The sequence below is a fragment of the Pelobates fuscus genome, chromosome 11 (assembly GCF_036172605.1).
Source record: "Pelobates fuscus isolate aPelFus1 chromosome 11, aPelFus1.pri, whole genome shotgun sequence".
Classification (NCBI taxonomy): Eukaryota; Metazoa; Chordata; class Amphibia; order Anura; family Pelobatidae; genus Pelobates; species Pelobates fuscus.
The window spans coordinates 129,812,707-129,833,991 of NC_086327.1; the positions used below are offsets into that span (position 1 = coordinate 129,812,707).

A 21,285-nucleotide genomic window follows, 5' to 3' on the forward strand; every position below is an offset into this window, starting at 1 on the left:
CTACTCGGGGAGCTGCCTTTTGGACCGAGGGGTCGGGTTTGCGGGCGTCCGCATATTCGTCAGCCAGCCGGGCGGCTTCGGGTAGGGTAAGTGGTCGCCTATCCCGAATCCACTCCCTGAGCTCCTTGTCCACCTTTTCAAAAAAATGCTCCAACAAAAATAATTGTAATACCTCCTCCGCGGTGGTAGCTTGGCACCCATCCATCCAGTGGCCAGCCGTGCGTTGTAGTCGGCAGGCCCATTCGGTGTAGGAGTCACCGGTTTGCTTTCGGGATTCCCGGAAGCGTCTCCGATATGCTTCGGGGGTTACTGCATATCGGGACAATAGAGCTTCCTTGACCAATCGATGATTTCCCACCTCATGGTCCGGGATCGCCCGGAAAGCATCACTGGCTCGTCAGGATAATTTGCCAGACAAAATTTTAACCCACTCCTCGGAGGGTACTTTATGTAGGGCACATTGACGCTCAAAATCCGCCAGGTATTGGTCAATCTCCCCCTCTGTTTCTACGAAATTTTTAAAAGCGGCAAAGTGGACTTTCCTCTTTTCCTCGGGAGTTTGAAAAGTCCCAGCAATTGGACTGGCGCTGGTTGAAGTCTGGCGCCGGTTGGCATCGACCGCCGCAATTACTTGGGTCACGATCCTAGGTGAGGGGTTTGGTCCGTAGTGAGCCAACCTTACCCTCACCTCGTGGTCGAATCGTTCATCATCCGGGGTTCGGACCAAGGCGATCTCCGGTTCTGGGTTTGGTTCGACACCCAGTTCGCCATTCTGTTCAGCTAAGTCCAATGCGACCAATTCTGCCAAAATGTCTCTTTTCTTTTTGTTGCTAGCCGAACGACCACGGCTCTCCAACAAGTCTTTTAGGGTAGATCGTTTCAACCTTCCGTAGTAGGCCTCCATCCTGATTGCTCTCGGTAGCTGTCCTTCTGGGGTGAAAGAACGATCCCACCGCTGCCACCAATTGTAGCGGCACCCCGGTGTAGTAGGGGTTTACGCCGCTGAGAAGGTGTCCTTTCCCCCAAGCACGAAGTCAGCTAAAGCATAACAGGTTCCCCATAATTACGACATCCAAGTAATGGTCATCCCCTCCAAGCACGAGACGAGACTCTGTGTTGAGGGTCAAAGTAGGAAATAATGTTTATTCTGCAACTCGGGCTTTTATGCCGTACAACAACTCCTCCCCGTATCCGGAGGAGATAATACATTTACAGTGGGAGTCACTCCCACTGTACTGAGCAGAATATTATACAAAAATTACAGGTTTAATAACACACACAATATATAACGAAAATACAATGTGCTACGTGTATTAGGGAACGGAGATCTAGGGGAACAATATACGTGAAAATCCCCTAGATCGGTTGGGCCGTTCGCTAGATACACGTTCGCACCATTTACTCAGGAACCATATAACATAAACAAAAACTCTCTCTTGGATCCGGTGTCTCTATTTCGGTACTTTGGATCTGTCGACCAGTATGGGCGTACGTTACCGGTAAGGTTGACATTCGTCGTGTGGAAAGTTCGTGATTGTTCGGTCATTAGTCCATGCGGTCAAAATGGCCGCGACCCATTGTTCTTTCCACGTGGCGGCGTGTACCGTACGGATCCACAAGTACCCGAAATCCACAATAATCCAAAGACAACGACAATTCTCCGAGATGGTATCTGTCACTCCCAAAAGGGGTCTGTCACACTTACTATCTGTCACTCCTGGTCTCGTGGGGCGGTCATATCGATCCCTCAACGTGATCGGATCCGCCATATCGGTGGCGCACGTTCCGGTACAGGGCGGACCAGTAGGTCAAGATCCACGGGGTTGTCGACTACTACGGGGTGCCGAATTATCGAGACCCGGCACCCAAGTATTCACACCTCTGGCAGGTGGACGTGGTGCTGTGATTCCTTGAGGGAATAACAGGACAATCCTTACTTGTCACGGAAACAACTTTCAGCCAAACTAGCCCTCTTGTTATGCCTCGTCTTATTTAGACGGGTGACGGACGTTAGGGCTTTCGATATGAATGGTTTTTCTCTATGGCACCTGAGGGGATTACCTTTACCATATCGAGACGAACTAAGTCCAGTTCATCTTCGGTGTCATACCCATACTTTGTGTCAGACACCAAACTAGGTGTGGTCGGAACGCTAATGGAGTATACCGAAATCATTCCCCCTTCGTATTCATGCAACGGGTCTACTCCTGACTTCTTACGTGGAACCTCATGGAGAGGTGCCTACCGCTACACTGGCCAGATGGAGCCGCTGGCTATTGCACCTGGCGGGCGTCGAACCTTTTTTCGGAGCCCACTCGGTCAAGGGAGCGGTGGCCCCACAAGTCCTTTTTCGGCCGACGCTTCCCTAACCGACACTACACGATGCGCAGTTTGAGCGCGAGAGGGTACGTTTAGAACGCTCTGTTTCAGCAAACATCTCATACTTCCTTCACACTGGTCAATTCTAAGCTTTAAAAATGCAAATATGAAGCCTCCTGTCATGTGGTAAAATTGAAGATTATACTAGCTTTAGTGTACTAATAATCTTAATTTTAGTAATGACAGGAGGCGAATATTTCCCGCCCTAGGGTTTTTTCTTTCCCCCCCAGATTACTTTGTTTTTCTTCAGGTTTAAGTCCTAGTGTTCAGGTAAGCATGCAGGTTATTACCGTATATGTTAGCATATGTTTTGTTTGCTTTGTTCATTGCTATGCATGGATTATATATATTATCAGTTTTTCCTTTGATTTAATGGTTATGCTTCTCACGTTCCGTTTGATGACCTAGGTTTAAGTATAATACTTTGATGTCTTAGGTTTAAGTTTTCACATCTTAATTTACATTATGGCTCAATTATACATTTGGTTATGATATGCGGACACGTTGCCACGTCAGAAACCTTTCACCTTTTTCTTTTTCTTTCAGCGTGAATATCCAATTTATGGGACGAAGAATCGTCTTCCACTCCGTCACTTCATGGATCTACCAAAGTTCTTTATCGTTATATATTGTTGAATTGTTATCCGTATTGATATTTTATGTATTGACTGTTACCTTTTTTCGCCTCAAAGAAAGAGGAAATGATGTCATAGACAGACCCTTTTATGGGGAGCATATCTTTTCTCTGATTGGTTGTTACTGTTTCTATGCTGCTGGAGTTTTCAGTAAAGAAAGATATGCAAATATTCGCCTCCTGTCATTACTAAAATTAAAATTATTAGTACACTAAAGCTAGTATAATCTTCAATTAGTCTTCCAACAGAGATGGTAAAGACGGATACAGTAAAACAGATTTAGAAGGCTTGGGATCGAGTAACTGCTGTCCTGATAAGGAAATTAATTCAGGAATAAAACCTCAGCTTTTCTTATAATAAAATATGTTCACATGTACAAAGTGACGCTGATATCTAACAAGTCAAAATATTAAATGGTGGAGTCCTCACCAATATTTGTTTAATGTGACTTTTATATTTTTTTTTTTGCACAAGTAACATGATTGCTTTTGCTTTTCCTAAAAACGATTCTTCCTGATATTAAAAAAAAAACAACGTAGTTTGCTGAACAATGGGCAGCACTGTGTCTATTCACTGAGAGCTGGCAAGGCCGACTCGTGGCAGACACTCCAAGCAGTGACTTGGGACGTGTCCGGAGTGGAGAAAACATGCTAATTGCTTGCAGGGGAACCTGAACTTAAAAATGAAGCAAGAACAAGAAATCCACAGAACAGGCATCAGCGCCTCGACCCTTCTTCTCATTGTGTGTCTCCTGACTGCCCGGACAGGTAATGTCTTCTTCTCTGTAACTTGTCTAATTATAGAGAACTAGCCATGTTAGCAGACGGCATTAATGAACAGCCAGCAGGACAACTGAGTAAATCCAGATCCCTTCCATCCCAGACACATCCCTGGTCATCCCATCATTATATACGCATCTGGTTAAAGAGGGTAATCAGTCCTCTGCAGATTGATCAGCGATGGACGGACAGATAGAAGGAGGGAGGAAAAGAAAGATGGGTGGATGAGGGGGTGAATTGATGGTTGGATAGAGGGAGGGATGGAGAGAGGGATGGAGGGAAAGCGTGATGGGTGGATAGAGGGATGGATGGAGAGATAGAGGGATGGAAGGATGGATAGATAGAGGGAGGGAGGGATGGAGAGAGGAATGGATGTAGGGAAAGAGTGATGGATGGGTGGATGGATGGATGCATGGATGGAGGGATGGGATATGATTGGTTGCGTGGATAGATAGATAGATGGAGGGAGGCATGGATGGAGGGAGGAAGAGATGAATGGAGGGAGAGATGGATGGATGAATCGTGTAAGGGAGGGAGAGATGGATGGATGGCGGGATGGGAGGTAAGTGGTTGAGTGAGGTGGGAAGGATGAATGGATGAATGAAGGGAGGATTTGTTAGTTGGATAAAGGAATAAAAGGTTGATGGATGACAGACGGAGCAGAGTTTGTTCTGTTTCTCAGTTAGATAAATCTATGGATCAATATTTATCTAGAAAGGCAGACAACCCTGATTATTTGCTATATAATGTTGTGTATCTATGACATTTTCTTCCATCGCAGTGACATCGCTCACAAGTGGAATAAACAGACGGAATATATCTGTGAGCGTAACATGTTACTCTAAGGTTGATAATTCTCTCCAATGTATCACTGCTTAATAAATCAAGCTGCTGCAATGAGAGCTGTAACGTCCCTCCTCGCGGGGAGCAGACACTGCTCTATGTAGCAGAGAATGAGTTAAACGAGGCCTGGTGTTCTGGTTTCATTGAAACAAAGCATATTTTCCTTATTTTTTTACACATTGATTTATTTTCGTTTTTATGCTGCGTCCTGACTGGACTGGTTGGAATATTGGCGCTGATTTCCGTTATTGGCCTTTGCTTTTAAAGCAGCTACAGCTGATTGAAAATTAGAAATAGTTTTTTTCAAACTCTTTTACATGCAGAGCGTTCACTGAGGCCAAAAAGGGAATCTGTCCAATAACCCGGCGGCATTGTCAGATTGTCCCAGCAACCTGTACAAAGCGTTACAGCCGTGTCTTCCAGCCCTGACTAATGCGTTTTCCAGGAGACGGTCAGTGATTTTGTTAAGTGCACGCTGAGCGAGGATTCTCGGTAAACAGAATATAACTTGTCCCAATATCAAACTCCTTAAAGCTTCAGCCTGAGGGGGCCCGATGGTGTAAGGACTATTCTGTAAATAAGAAAATCAATGGTAATGATACTCACCTTCAAGTTTAGGGATTTACTGCACACCCAGGATTTGTATCTTCTAATCTACAGTAATTATATACAGTATCCGTGTTACCTGTATTATATACAGTATCCATGTTACCTATATTATACACAGTATCAGTGTTACCAGTATTATACACAGTATCAGTGTTACCTGTATTATACACAGTATCTGCGTTACCTGTACTATACACAGTATCCATTTTACCTGTATTATATACAGTATCCGCGTTACCTGTATTATACACAGTATCCGTGTTACCGTGTTATATACAGTATCGGTGTTACCTGTATTATACACAGTATCCGTGTTACCTGTATTATACACAGTATCCGTGTTACCTGTATTATACACAGAATCAGTGTTACCTGTATTATACACAGTATCCGTGTTACCTGTATTATATACAGTATCCGAGTTACCTGTATTACATACAGTATCCGCGTTGCCTGTATTATTCACAGTATCCGCGTTACCTGTATTATACACAGTATCCGTGTTATCTGTATTATACACAGTATCCGTGTTACCTGTATTATATACAGTATCCGTGTTACCTGTATTACATACAGTGTCCGCGTTACCTGTATTATTCACAGTATCTGTGTTACCTGTATTATACACAGTATCTGCATTACCTGTATTATATATAGTATCCGTGTTACCTGTATTATACACACTATCAGTGTTACCTGTATTATATACAGTATCCGCGTTACCTGTATTATATACAGTATCTGCGTTACCTGTATTATACACAGTATCCGTGTTACCTGTATTATATACAGTATCCGCGTTACCTGTATTATATACAGTATCTGCGTTACCTGTATTATACACAGTATTCGCGTTACCTGTATTATATACAGTATCCGCGTTACCTGTATTATACACAGTATCCGTGTTACCTGTATTATATACAGTATCCGTGTTACCTGTATTATACACAGTATCAGTGTTACCTGTATTAAATACAGTATCAGTGTTACCTGTATTATACACAGTATCCGTGTTACCTGTATTATATACAGTATCCGTGTTACCGTGTTATATACAGTATCGGTGTTACCTGTATTATATACAGTATCTGCGTTACCTGTATTATACACAGTATCAGTGTTATCTGTATTATATACAGTATCCGAGTTACCTGTATTATACACAGTATCCGTGTTACCAGGATTATACACAGTATCAGTGTTACCAGTATTATACACAGTATCAGTGTTACCTGTATTATATACAGTATCCGTGTTACCTTTTTTATACACCGTATCAGTGTTACCTGTATTATACACCGTATCAGTGTTACCTGTATTATATACAGTATCCGTGTTACCTGTATTATACACCGTATCAGTGTTACCTGTAATATATACAGTATCCGTGTTACCTGTATTATATACAGTATCCGTGTTACCTGTATTATACACAGTATCCGTGTTACCTGTATTACACACAGTATCAGTGTTACCTGTATTATATACAGTATCTGCGTTACCTGTATTATACACAGTATCCGTGTTACCTGTATTATATACAGTATCCGTGTTACCTGTATTATACACAGTATCCGTGTTACCTGTATTATACACCGTATCAGTGTTACCTGTATTATATACAGTATCAGTGTTACCTGTATTATATACAGTATCCGTGTTACCTGTATTATACACCGTATCAGTGTTACCTGTATTATATACAGTATCAGTGTTACCTGTATTATATACAGTATCCGTATTACCTGTATTATACACCGTATCAGTGTTACCTGTATTATACACAGTATCCGTGTTACCTGTATTATATACAGTATCCGTGTTACCTGTATTATATACAGTATCAGTGTTACCTGTATTATATACAGTATCCGTGTTACCTGTCTTATATACAGTATCCGAGTTACCTGTATTATACACAGTATCCGTGTTACCTGTATTATACACCGTATCAGTGTTACCTGTATTATACACAGTATCCGTGTTACCTGTATTATATACAGTATCCGTGTTACTTGTGTTATATACAGTATCCGTGTTACCTGTATTATATACAGTATCCGTTACCTGTATTATATACAGTATCCGTGTTACCTGTATTATATACAGTATCCGTGTTACCTGTATTATACACCGTATCAGTGTTACCTGTATTATACACAGTATCCGTGTTACCTGTATTATATACAGTATCCGTGTTACCTGTGTTATATACACAGTATCAGTGTTACCTGTATTATATACAGTATCCGCGTTACCTGTAATATATACAGTATCTGTGTTACCTGTATTATATACAGTATCCGTGTTACCTGTATTATATACAGTATCCATGTTACCTGTATTATATACAGTATCCGCGTTACCTGTATTATACACAGTATCCGTGTTACCTGTATTATACCCAGTATCCGTGTTACCTGTATTATATACAGTATCTGCGTTACCTGTATTATATACAGTATCCGTGTTACCTGTAATATATACAGTATCCGTGTTACCTGTATTATATACAGTATCCGTGTTACCTGTATTATACACAGTATCCGTGTTACCTGTGTTATACACAGTATCAGTGTTACCTGTATTATACACAGTATCCGTGTTACCTGTATTATACACAGTATCAGTGTTACCTGTATTATATACAGTATCTGCGTTACCTGTATTATACACAGTATCCGTGTTACCTGTGTTATACACAGTATCAGTGTTACCTGTATTATACACAGTATCCGTGTTACCTGTGTTATATACAGTATCCGTGTTACCTGTATTATACACAGTATCTGTTTATTTGACTGTGCCTGACTGTTCCATTGGAGTGTTTTACTTGGTTCTGAGTATATCTTGGAGTACCCAGCGGAGGAAAGTCCCTGCTAGGACTAGGGCTCCTCTACAAATAGGCTGCAATTAAACATTTACATATGCAAGACAGTCTAGATGAAATGAAATCAATACCTGATAAAATTGGGTGGTCTGGAAGTTTTACAGGATTTTTGTGTACTTTCGTCAAAAAATAGAAGATTTGGAGCCTAGAATATGTTATATTTAAATAAGTACACTCAGCTTTATTAAGAATTCCCAGCTTTCTCCTCGTGTTCACACATTTCTTTTTAATTTATTTTGTTGAATCATCAGGTAATATGCTATGTTTTACTGTCATCCAATATGTTCATTGCGATTTCCAAATAAAATGTCTTGTCCATCAGTACTATACCCCCTCCTTTATCCGCTGGTTTAAGAAATATTTTTTTATTGCCACTTAATTCTTTAACAGCCCCCGTGTCTTGTTTAGTCAAATTATATTGGTATTTATTTAAGGTCTCGGTTTTATTAATGTTTTGCATGACCATATATTGGAACGTAATAATTTGTTTTGATACCAAATGAAGTGGAAAGAACTGTGATTTTTCTTTTAGATAGGGATGCATGAAATCCATTTCTTTGTTCTATCACATTTTATAGAACAGGTGTGGGCTCCATTTCCCCACCATCTTTTATCCTAGAAAAGGTTGCTTCTCTGTGTAATCTGCTAGTTGTAAAAATCAGTTTTGAATAGGAATTGAATTCAAATTTTTCCTGTTACTCTTGTAATTTCATAATCTATTTTCCTGGAAATGCCAAGAGGTTTTTGGTCCTAATCTAAATCCTGCATATTTATTAATGTGATATTTTTCGGGTCTCTTTCTTGGTCTCGACCTAGTAATATTATTAGGATAAGGGGTATTCATTTCTGATGGATGTTCTCGCTTAGGGTATTTAAAAGCCCTCAGATATTCTTTTTTTTTTTTTACTTTTGTAACATATGTGGGGTATTTATTAAAAGACAGGCCATGATATGTGAGGTCATTTTGAACGAGAGGCCATGATATGTGCGGTATTTATTGAAGAACAGGTCATGACACGTGGGGGGATTTATTGAAGGATAGCTCATAATATGTGAGGTATTTTTTGAACGATAGGTCATGATGTGGGGTATTTATTGAAGAATAGATTATTTATATGTGGGGTATTTACCAAAGGATAGGCCATAATATGAGGTATTTATTGAAGGAAAGGCCATGATATGTAGGGTATTTGTTGAAGAATACTTCATGCTATATGGGTTATTTATTAAATAATAGGTCATGATATGTAGGGTATTTATTGAAGGAAAAACCATGATATGTGGGGTATTTGTTGAAGGATTGGCCATGACATGTGTGGTTTTTATGGAAGGATAGGTTATAATATGGTGTATTTTTTGAAGGACAGACTATGATATGTGAGTTATTTATTCAAAGATAGGCCATGACATGTGGGGTATTTTTTGAAGCATAGGTCATGATATTTGGGGTATTTTTTGAAGGATAGACCATGATATTTGGGGTATTTTTTGAAGGATAGACCATGATATTTGGGGTATTTTTTGAAGGATAGGCCATGACATGAGGGGTATTTTTTGAAGCATAGGCCATGATATTTGGGGTATTTTTTTTAAGGATAGGCCATGATATTTTGGGTATTTATGGAAGGATAGGCCATGGTATTTGGGGTATTTATGGAAGGATATGCCATGATATTTGGGGTACTTATGGAAGGATAGGCCATGATATTTGGGGTATTTATTGAAGGATAGGGTATGATATGTGGGGTATTTATTGAAGGATAGGCCATGGTATTTGGGGTATTTTTTGAAGGATAGGCCATGATATTTGTGGTATTTATGGAAGGGTAGCCCATGATATTTGGGGTATTTATGGAAGGATAGGCCATGGTATTTGGGGTATTTTTTTAAGGATAGGTCATGATATTTGATGTATTTATGGAAGGATAGGCCATGATATTTGGGGTACTTATGAAAGGATAGGTTATGCTGTGTGTTAGACCATTTACAAACCTAGTATAGCCATTTTGTATGCTAAGAACCCATATTTAAAGTTAGCCACTTAAAATGCATAAGCAGACAATTTGTCCTCAAGTTAACATATTAAATATGCTTAGTCACGCCTAGCCAAGGAACATACCCTCATATAACCTTAGATAAACTTGTTCTTATCATTTTATCTTGTATCCATCTGCTATTACATTCAACTACAGTGCCACATAATATCAAGACTTAAGTTTGAGTTGTAAACAAGCTATGATAATAGACTGTAAATGAACTGATATCTAAAGATACAGCAGTATGTTTATAGTGCATAGTGTGATGGGTTTGCAGTGATACAATCATAAAACATATATGGGGTATTTATTGAAGGATGGGCCATGATATGTGGGGTATTTATTGAAGGATAGGTGATAATATGTATGGTATTTATTGAAGGATGGGGCATGATATGTGAGGTATTTATTAAAGGATAGGGTATGATATGTGGAGTATTTATTGAAGGATGGGCCATGGTATTTAGGGTATTTTTTGAAGGATGGGCCATGATATGTGAGGTATTTATTGAAGGATAGGTGATAATATGTATGGTATTTATTGAAGGATAGGTGATAATATGTATGGTATTTATTGAAGGATGGGCCATGATATGTGGGGTATTTATTGAAGGATAGGGTATGATATGTGAGGTATTTATTGAAGGATAGGTGATAATATGTATGTTATTTATTGAATGATGGGCCATGATATGTGGGGTATTTATTGAAGGATTGGGTATGATATGTGGGGTATTTATTGAAGGATAGGGTATGATATGTGAGGTATTTATTGAAGGATAGGTGATAATATGTATGTTATTTATTGAATGATGGGCCATGATATGTGGGGTATTTATTGAAGGATTGGGTATGATATGTGGGGTATTTATTGAAGGATAGGGTATGATATGTGAGGTATTTATTGAAGGATAGGTGATAATATGTATGTTATTTATTGAATGATGGGCCATGATATGTGGGGTATTTATTGAAGGATTGGGTATGATATGTGGGGTATTTATTGAAGGATAGGGTATGATATGTGGGTATTTATTGAAGGATAGGTGATAATATGTGGGGTATTTATTGAAGGATAGGGTATGATATGTGAGGTATTTATTGAAGGATAGGGTATGATATGTGAGGTATTTATTGAAGGATAGGTGATAATATGTATGGTATTTATTGAAGGACAGATCTTTACATGAGGGGTTATTATAATTAAAAAAGAATAACAAATCTTTCTTTGAAAAAAGGGGGTTCCAAGTCAAAAGACTATGGGTAACGATTGTGACGGTACAATCCGTTACTCCGTCAAGCATTCCCTTCTTCCCATAAAATAATATTCCCAATAATCCACAGGAATAAATGTCGCCGGTATCACCAAATAATCCACACATGAGCCAAAGCTTAATGCTGGAACAGAACTTTACTGGAAGTAACAACAACAGGCATTCAAACTACAGTTTATTTTATGCCCTGCTCCCATGCAGGGAAGGGACACACACGTTATCTACAGTAGCCAATAAAACAGAGGTTACAGCCCACACAAAATCCTCCCCTCTGCCTGTGATTCAATTATCTTATACAATAGAAGATTCAATTATCACAGGCAGGAAAAATACAGTTTTTACAGCATATTTATAACTTCTAAAATATACATCACATTTAAACAATCAATCCATTCAGGGGAACAACATATCAAAAAATGGCATAAATCAGACCAGGGGTTGAGAAGTTAGTAAAGTATCTTTTGGGGCCTGGCAGGCAGCATGGCTATCTGGCCCAAACCGGTTTTACAGAGCCCTCTATCCTGGAGACAATGGGGAAAATAATCCAATTATATCCAGGGATAGAGGCAGACTCCATTGAGCACATGTTACCAGTAAAACACAAAAGGATACAAAAATACATAACTCCTATCATACTGAATTGAACGGGCCAAATCTCCCAGGGTCCATAGTCACAGGGCAAGAGGCGGGCAAGCAGTCCTCTCCAGGCACAAGTGGCGAAGGGCACTTCGTCACAGTAATAAATCCATCAATAAAGTAGCAGGGAGGGAAAGTACCGAATGAATGGAGGGTGATTCTTCACAATGATTATTAAAAAAAAGGTTAGATTACCCACATATAACATGTATAGCCCACTATAATTGGTAAGAAACAAGAAATTCAAATATAAACTTTATAAGTTCTTAAAGTGAAAAACACCAAAGTGACTTGTGAAAGTGTAATATTAAAAAGTAGAAACCTAGGGGGTCTGCCTATCTGGCTTGTATATATTATCAATCACAGCAGGCGTGAGAAAATACACTAATTCTTGATCAACCCAAGTAGAAAGATAGTATCAAGAAAGGCAGCGGTTTAGTAATAAAATGTTATTCCAAGTGGGAGGCTTAAATGTAGCCAATTAAATAGCAGCAGTCTATGGGGATCGGAATTAGTATATTTTCTCACGCTTTCTGTGATTGATATATATATAATGTTAATGTAAGATCTATTAACATACGACACGCTAACTGTTTTTTGTAGGTTTGCTTGATGCTGTGAACATTTCCAGCCACATTCAATATATTCACGGAACGTACGGAAAGTCAGCTCTGCTGTCCATTCAGTATTTCAGTGTGAGCAGTGATAAACCGGTGATAAAATGGCACGTGAAGAGGGAAAAGCCGGTTACTGTGGTACAATCCATTGGGACAGAAATTATTGGAAATCTCCGACCAGACTACAAGGACCGGATAAAAATCTGTGAAAATGGCTCCCTGCTGATTAGTAGCCTGATGCTGTCAGACGAGGGGACGTACGAGGTGGAGATCTCGATCACTGACGACACATTTACCGGCGACCACTCCATTAATCTCACCGTGGATGGTAAACAATTCATAAAGCCGCGCACTGATATCTGTCCATACTGAGCCAATAAACACAGACGCAGTTTGTTAAATAATAATAATAATCTAACATTATTAGGAAGCCCTGCTCCTACCTTATTGTTTAAATTAAAAAGATATGTCTATATGTTATAATGTGAGCTAGTTAAAGTAAATTAGGTCCAGGCACTCAGGATTGCTGCAGGAAGGCAGGTTTATTGGAACAAAAAAAGTGCAACGTTTCTGCCTACACAGAGGCCTTCATCAAGCTTGATAAAGGCCTTTGTGAAGGCCGAAAGATTGTACTTTTTTGTTAAAATAAACTAGCCTACCTGCAGCAATCCTGAGTACCTGGACCTAATTTATTTTATCTACTAAACTGGGTTTTGCCAACCCTGGCCCGTATAAGCACCTGGATTCCTAAGTGGGAGTGCGGTATCCTCCATTTATAATGTAAGCTAGTGACTGACTTGAACAACTGCCCCAATGCTGGTTTTAGCCAGAGAAATGGTGCAGGTCAAACAGAACCCGGGGATGAATGGTCCGATAGGCCCAGAGATTGCTGGGAGATGAGTAAAAATACAGATTTACTTCTATGTGGGCATTACAGTAAAATACAGTCTGTAATACAGCCAACCTATTCTTTAACCCCTTAAGGACACATGACATGTGTGACATGTCATGATTCCCTTTTATTCCAGAAGTTTGGTCCTTAAGGGGTTAAATAATAAAATCATGGCAGTTTTCCTGTAACCCATGCTGTGATTGATATGAATACGGTTGTTGAGGCTGAATAACTGGATTGTCCACTGCAATAATTTCTGAATTTTCTAGTAACTAGATTTATTTTGAAATTTTCAATGTTTTCTTTGAGATTATTTTTATATGAGAAGGATACAACTCTGCTTCAAACAGCTGCAGTGATCTGATTACTCCTCTGCACCCAATCCTGTTACATATATCCTTTGAGATATATGTATATAATATAGCATTAAAGAACGGGCTATCCATGTCCACAGACAGACTGGACCAGCCCCGATTTCCCCGGTGCTCAGATATATTGTATCGAGATGTTAATGTACAAATGAAAGCACATTCTATGAGTATAAGTGTTCGTTAGCCATTCTGCACAGTACCTGAGCTGCGTATGAAATATCCTGACAATCAGAATCTTTACAAATTGTTACTGTAGTTGTATGGTTGAAGATAATTTTTTTTCTCCTCTCCTTTGGTCAGTTCCAATCTCCAAACCTCACATCACTGCTGTCTCATCTACTGTCCTGGAGCTGTCTGAGAATTTCACTCTGACTTGCGACCATGAGAATGGCACCAAACCCTCCTATACCTGGGTAAAAGGAAACAAACCTCTAAACAACGAGTCCCGCATCCTCCTGTCTCCAGGCCATAAGATGCTCATGATCCGTAAAATCCTCATGGCAGACGATGATATCTACAGCTGCCTGGTGGAGAATCCCATCAGCAACGGCCGCAGCTCACCCATTAAACTTACCGTCTACCGTAAGTATCACGCTCACGTCTCAGTATTTCTATTCATGGGATGCCAACATATTCTGTAGCGTGGTGCAAGGTGACAAGAACCATTCTCAAAGAGCATTCAGTGTACAGGAAGTGAGGTATACATATACAAAGTATATTCTGTCTAATTGACATAATACAACTTTATTGGCTGGAAAATGAAAACACCCACATTCCATATTTTCAGATACAAAGTTTCAGCTACTGCAGTAATACAACCAATAGGAGACAGCCAGGTGCATGCTGGGAAGTGAGACAGGAAATGTAATTACAAATGTTCCATTAATATCTTAAACAATTAATTATTGAAAAATGACAAGCAAAGGTGTTTTATTACATATATTGATTACTGTACTGGTAGCTCTGGTTCCCTAATATTCTGGCATTCCTAGCTAGTTTATGAGGGTAATACAGGCAGTGGTGTTATGGCTGTGAGTTGGAACCTACATGCAGTGCTTATGGTATGAGATCTGTAATAGCTACATGGTTATATTTATTTTCATACGATGAGCAATAAAACATGATAATTTGTACCAGGGCCGCCATCAGACATTTTGGGGCCCCTAACACAGGTCAAGGACTGGGCCTTCGGGGCCAGCCTTCAAGCACGCCCTCAGGGCCTACCTCCAAATCCCACCCTGAGAACCCGCCTCCAAATCCGCCCACAAGGTAGCAGTTTTTGTAGAGTGGATACAGGGTGTGTGTTTTGTTGATGCAGTGTGTGTTCATGTATTGGATGCAGTGTGTGTTCATGTATTGGATGCAGTGTGTGTAAAGTAGACACAGTGTATGTTAGTGCATGTGTAGTGCACACACACACACAATTTGTGTTTGAATGTAAGCACGTTTTTGTATGGAGTATGTGTTTCAATGTTGGTGTGTGAATGCAGGTGTCCATTTGTGTGTAGTGTATACACTTCCACACACACTAATACACAGACACGATCACTGACACACATGCAAATACACAGACACACAGATACACACACACACTTATACACACAATGAAACATAGTTACACACACAGATACACACACACACACATACCCACACACTCTAATACAAAGACAAACATTGACACAAAATACACACACACAGACACAAACACAGATACACACGCTGACACAAAAGGACACAGATATACACACACACACACTGATACACAGAGACACATGCACTGACACACAGACATTCCTGTCACACACACACACACACACACAGATGCACACATATTGACACACACATACATACTAACAGACACACACACACACACATACCGACATACATACTGAAACAGACATACATACTGAAACAGACATAAATTGTCCTAATCGATCGGGAAACGCTCGCACCTAAGTTTCTCTAGAGGACAGGCCTTGGGTGTTTCTATTTTGTCCTCTACTCATAATTATAAAGATCATAGGCTTCTGCTACCCGTTTCCTTAACTTGGGAGAGGGGAGTAGTAGAGACTCTGGCATTGATAGATTCCGGAGCTGCTGAGAGCTTTATCGACCAAGTTTTTGTCACTAAACACACTATTCCATCTCAGTTAAGGGAGACGCCCTTGGCCGTTGAGGCCATAGATGGTAGACCTTTAGTTGAGCCTGTGATTTTTCGTGAAACCATACCCGTTAACTTAACTGTTGGTATTTTACACGAGGAAGACATATCTCTGTTACTCATTTCATCCCCTTCTGTTCCCATAGTCCTGGGGTATTCTTGGTTAAAGAGACATAACCCTATTATTGATTGGGAATTAGGGGAGATAATCTCATGGGGTCAGAATTGTCAGGAGAAGTGTTTACAGAAAGTCTCACCGCTTTGCATAGTTAATACTTCCACTCAGTCTACCGACTCTACAGAAGTACAAATACCGCCACTGTACCTGGACTTAAAGGCGGTATTTGACAAAAAAAAAGGCCGATACTTTACCTCCACACAGGACCTTTGATTGTAAGATTAATCTACTCCCTGGTACTATGCCTCCCAGGGGCAATGTATACCCTTTGTCTACTAAAGAGAACGTAGTCCTAGAGGAGTATATTCGTGAAAATCTAGACAAAGGATTCATTAGGAGATCCTCCTCCCCTGCCGGGGCTGGGGTTTTTTTTGTTAAAAAGAAGGATGGTACGCTGAGACCTTGCATTGACTACCGAGGTTTGAACAAGATAACCGTTAGAAATGCCTACCCGATTCCTTTGATTACCGAGCTCTTTGATCGTTTAAAGGGTTCCAAGATTTTCACCAAGTTAGATCTCAGAGGGGCATATAACTTGGTGAGGATTCAGCAGGGTCACGAGTGGATGACGGCGTTCAACACTCGATATGGGCACTACGAGTATACCGTAATGCCTTTTGGTCTCTGCAATGCGCCGGCAGTATTTCAGGACTTGATCAATGAAGTTCTTAGGGAATTTCAACATGACTGTGTTATTGTATACCTGGATGATATACTCATACATTCTAGGGACATTGAGACTCACCACAGACAAGTCAGAAGGGTTTTGCGCAAACTTCTTCAACATGGCTTATACTGCAAACTGGAGAAATGTAGTTTTGATCAGTCTCAGACAAACTTTCTTGGTTATGTGATTTCTGGGGAAGGGTTTAAGATGGATCCGGATAAACTCCAGTCCATTTTAGACTGGCCCTTACCTAAGGGTCTCAAGGCCATTCAGAGGTTTATTGGATTCTCCAATTATTATAGGCGCTTCATTAAGGGTTACTCCTCAATTATTGCTCCTATCACCAATATGACCAGACAGGGGGCTGACACTAAGAATTGGTCTACTGAAGCACTTCTTGCTTTCAAGACTCTCAAAGAACTTTTTGCTTCCGCACCAATTTTAGTTCACCCTGATACTACTCTGCCTTTCCTACTCGAAGTAGACGCCTCAGAGACGGGTGTAGGCGCTATCCTGTCCCAAAGATTAGGTGTGGATAAACCATTACATCCATGTGTTTTTTTTTTCCAAAAAACTATCTGGTCCTGAGAGCAGATATGACATTGGTGACAGGGAACTACTAGCAGTTATCATGGCTTTAAAGGAGTGGAGACATTTATTGGAAGGGACCTTACATCCTGTTACTATTTTGACGGATCACAAGAACGATTGTCCTCCAGGCAAGCTCGTTGGTCTTTATTTCTCACCCATTTCAATTACGTACTCACTTATAGACCTGGTTCTAAGAATTCTAAAGCCGATGCTTTGTCTCGCCAACATGAACCTTCTACTGTATCTGAGCCAGTTTTATCCTCTATAGTCCCTGTAGCGGATTGGTACCGGGCTGTCCCACGACATGTATGAGAATAAGTGTATTTGGTCATATGGCTGGTTTAATGTGTATGTACATGTATAGAAAGCATGGTATCCGGGTATAATGACAGTTAAATGTATGTAAAGAATTGTATTCCTCTAGTTGTTCGGTAGAATCATTCAAATAAAACAAGGGAATGAAACTACCGAACAACCAGACCACCCAGGAATGAGTGTGCCTCCAATTACCGTTTGCAACAATGTTGCAAACAGGTAATTGGCAATCAGTGCAGTGTGGTCTTTGTCCTCTGGGTGGCCGCCATTCAGGAAACAAACACGTGGCGGCGGCCATCTTAAACTACCGAACAGCGGTGTTTTGCCGTCGAGTGTCTGGAACTAAAATCGGACACTTGACTAGGCAAACACCGCTGAGACCTCCATACTTCCAGAAATTCGTATGGAAACTACCGAATGACCCGCCGTTCGGTAGAAAGAGCCCCATAAACAAGGGAATTCATTCAAACCCTCTCCAGGCTCTATAACACAGGCAATTCGCCTGTTTTCATTCCCTTGTTTGTGACCGACCGCAGGGCCAAAATGCATGGAACTGTTTTCGGATACTTTACCCATGCGGTCGGTCAAATCTTTGGAACCCCATATCTCACGAACCATTCATCCGAATGGGCTATTTTTTTAAGTATGTTGGTCCCCCAGAATAGAGCTATCTGGGGATGTTGGATTTGTGGATGTACCCCAAGTATTTAGGGTACATCCAAAACTCTGGGAAAACTGTGTACACAATAAGGGGATTATGATGCTAGAGGAGGGGAGGAGATCTGTGGGAGGTTACTACTTAGAGATTGGATAATGTCTTAAGTGATAGAACCTCCTCCCTTGCATGGGAGAGGGCTTTATAAGGAACTGTGGAATAAAGCTTGTCAGACTACTCCTGAAACTGTGTGTCGTCCAGTTATTGGGATTGCGATGGGGATACTGCTGTATTACTTTACCTGCTGGAAACCTTGCCTGTGGACTTAACATCACCTTGTTCCTGAGCCTCACTGGAATCTCTAGTGGAGAATAGCTGTGCAAGATCGGCTCTCCGCTACATTGGTTGGCAGCGCTGGGATCCAAACTCACAGAGGAACAAGCGTAAATGGAGTACGGATGGAGATTGATTTTTCTGCGCTAAAACGCTCCACGCTAAAGGACCTCCTAGAGGCAAGGGGTATACAAGCCAGCAATAAGAAGAAAGCAGTACTTGTTACAGAACTCATGGCAGAGTACAGAATGGAGGGCGATTCAGTTCCGGCACAGAGGGAGCCGGGAGGAACACCACAAGGATCGGAATTCCAGAGGCAGGTTCAGTTCAGGCTATCCTTTTATGGGGAAAACCCCCCAACAGAAATTGTTACCAGGACAATGGCCGAGGTACAAGAATTCATCCTAAGGACACAGGCACCAGAACAAAGCTCTGCAATTAATGTGCCACAGGAAGGTAAGCCTAAAATACCATACCAGGCTTTTAAAACATATGTGGAGGCAGAGGAAGATATAGACGCTTTCCTGCAAGACTTTGAAAGACTGTGTGCACTGCATAAAATTAACGCAGAGGACTGGGTACCTATTTTGGCCGGAAGGTTAACCGGGAGGGCAGCAGAGGCATATCGGACTGTACCTAATGACGAAATAAGGAATTACAGTAAAGTGAAAGAAATTATACTCGCCAGGTATGCTATAACACCCGAGGCATACCGGCGGAGGTTCCGGGATCTAAAGAAAACAGAGAAGGACTCGCACGCAGAGTGGGCATGCCGATTACAGGGGGCAGCGCTCGGGTGGGTGCAAGCTAGCAAGGCACGTTCTATGGAGGATGTAATACAAATGTTGCTGATGGAGCAGTTCTATGAGGGAGTAACCAATGAGGTCCAGGAATGGGTAAGGGACAGAAACCCTACTTCCCTTACCGAGGCGGCTAGGAAAGCGGATGACTACCTGGATGCACGCAGGTCACAAAAACCTGCAGCTCCAAAAGCAACCTTTAAAACATTCGGGGGAAACAACTACACCCCAGCTCCACCGAGACCGCTACCACCACCTCCACCACCCGCTGCACAGCCCCGGTTCCGACAACCCACCGCTGGCCCCTGTCATCACTGCCAGAAGTGGGGACATTATAAAAGGGAATGCCCACAGCTACGGGACCGTTCCACCTCGATTCGTCCAGGCCCACCTCCACCCAGGGCGGCCGCAGCCCACCACTACCAGGACCTAGTCACCACCCCATATGGTTCCGCAGTCCCCATTACTACTGTGGAACAATGGGAGGTACTGCACGAGGCAGATCCGGTCCAGGCCAATGTGGATAATCTACGGCACCATCGACAGACGGTATATCTGAATGGTACAGCAGTCCGGGGATTACGAGATTCGGGAGCCACCATCACTTTGGTACAGAGCCACCTGATTTCAGATCAGGCAAAACTGAACAAAACTGTTGCCGTCCGGGTAGCTGGGGGAGCAGTGTACCGGCTACCTACAGCAAGGGTACATTTACATTGGGGAGCGGGGGCAGGGGAAGTGGAGGTGGGGTTGATGCCACATTTACCGGCGGAGGTTTTATTGGGGAACGATCTGGGGAGGCTCACTTCTGCTTTTGAGCCCCAGTCACCCACCACAGGAGAGGTCAACCCTGTAGTCACCCGACAACAGGCCCGCACCCAGGACCACAACACACTGCCGGAGGTCCAGGTAAGCAACCCTACCCCCCCTCTAGAATGTGTCCCCTGGGCTCCACCTAATGAATTTGTAGCTGAAGTCGCAACAGACCCCACGCTTCAGGTGTATAGGGACAAGGTTGGCACGGGTTCCCCCGGGGCGGAGGGAGAGAAGTTTATCTGGGATAAACAACTTTTATACAGGGAAACAACCAAACAGATTACGGGGTTAGACCCGATAGCGAGGAGACAATTAGTGGTACCACAGCGGTACCGGGCTGAATTACTCCGGATAGCGCATGATATTCCGCTATCCGGACATCTAGGGGTTAGTCGCACCAGGTACAGACTAACCCAGAGTTTCTTCTGGCCAGGGATTAGCCAGGAAGTACGCAGATATTGCACGACTTGCGATACCTGCCAGAGAGTGGGAAAAAGGGGGGATCGCAGGAAGGCTAAACTTCACCCCTTACCCATAATAGTGGAACCTTTTAGCCGAATAGCGGTGGATCTGATAGGCCCCCTCAATAAAGTTAGCCCGTCAGGAAAACGGTATATTTTAACGGTCGTAGATTATGCCACCAGGTATCCAGAGGCAGTGGCTCTGACCAACATCCACGCTGAGACGGTCGCGGATGCCCTCATGCGGATATTCTCCCGGATGGGATTACCCAGGGAGATTATCTCGGATCAGGGTACCCAGTTTACCGCAGAATTCACCCAACACCTCTGGAGGATCTGTGGCA

At 41.8% G+C, this 21,285-nt stretch overlaps 1 protein-coding gene across 1 annotated transcript in view; it reads left to right on the plus strand.

Moving 5' to 3' along the window:
- The first annotated feature begins 3,620 nt into the window (after positions 1 to 3,620).
- The window catches only part of HEPACAM (hepatic and glial cell adhesion molecule), a 32,549-nt gene continuing 14,884 nt past the window's right edge, over positions 3,621 to 21,285 (plus strand). Inside the window, exons 1-3 of the mRNA XM_063437012.1 lie at positions 3,621 to 3,781; positions 12,688 to 13,029; positions 14,265 to 14,546. Coding sequence (XP_063293082.1) covers positions 3,697 to 3,781; positions 12,688 to 13,029; positions 14,265 to 14,546 — 709 coding nt within the window. The 5' untranslated portion in view covers positions 3,621 to 3,696. The remainder of the gene's footprint in view (positions 3,782 to 12,687; positions 13,030 to 14,264; positions 14,547 to 21,285) is intronic.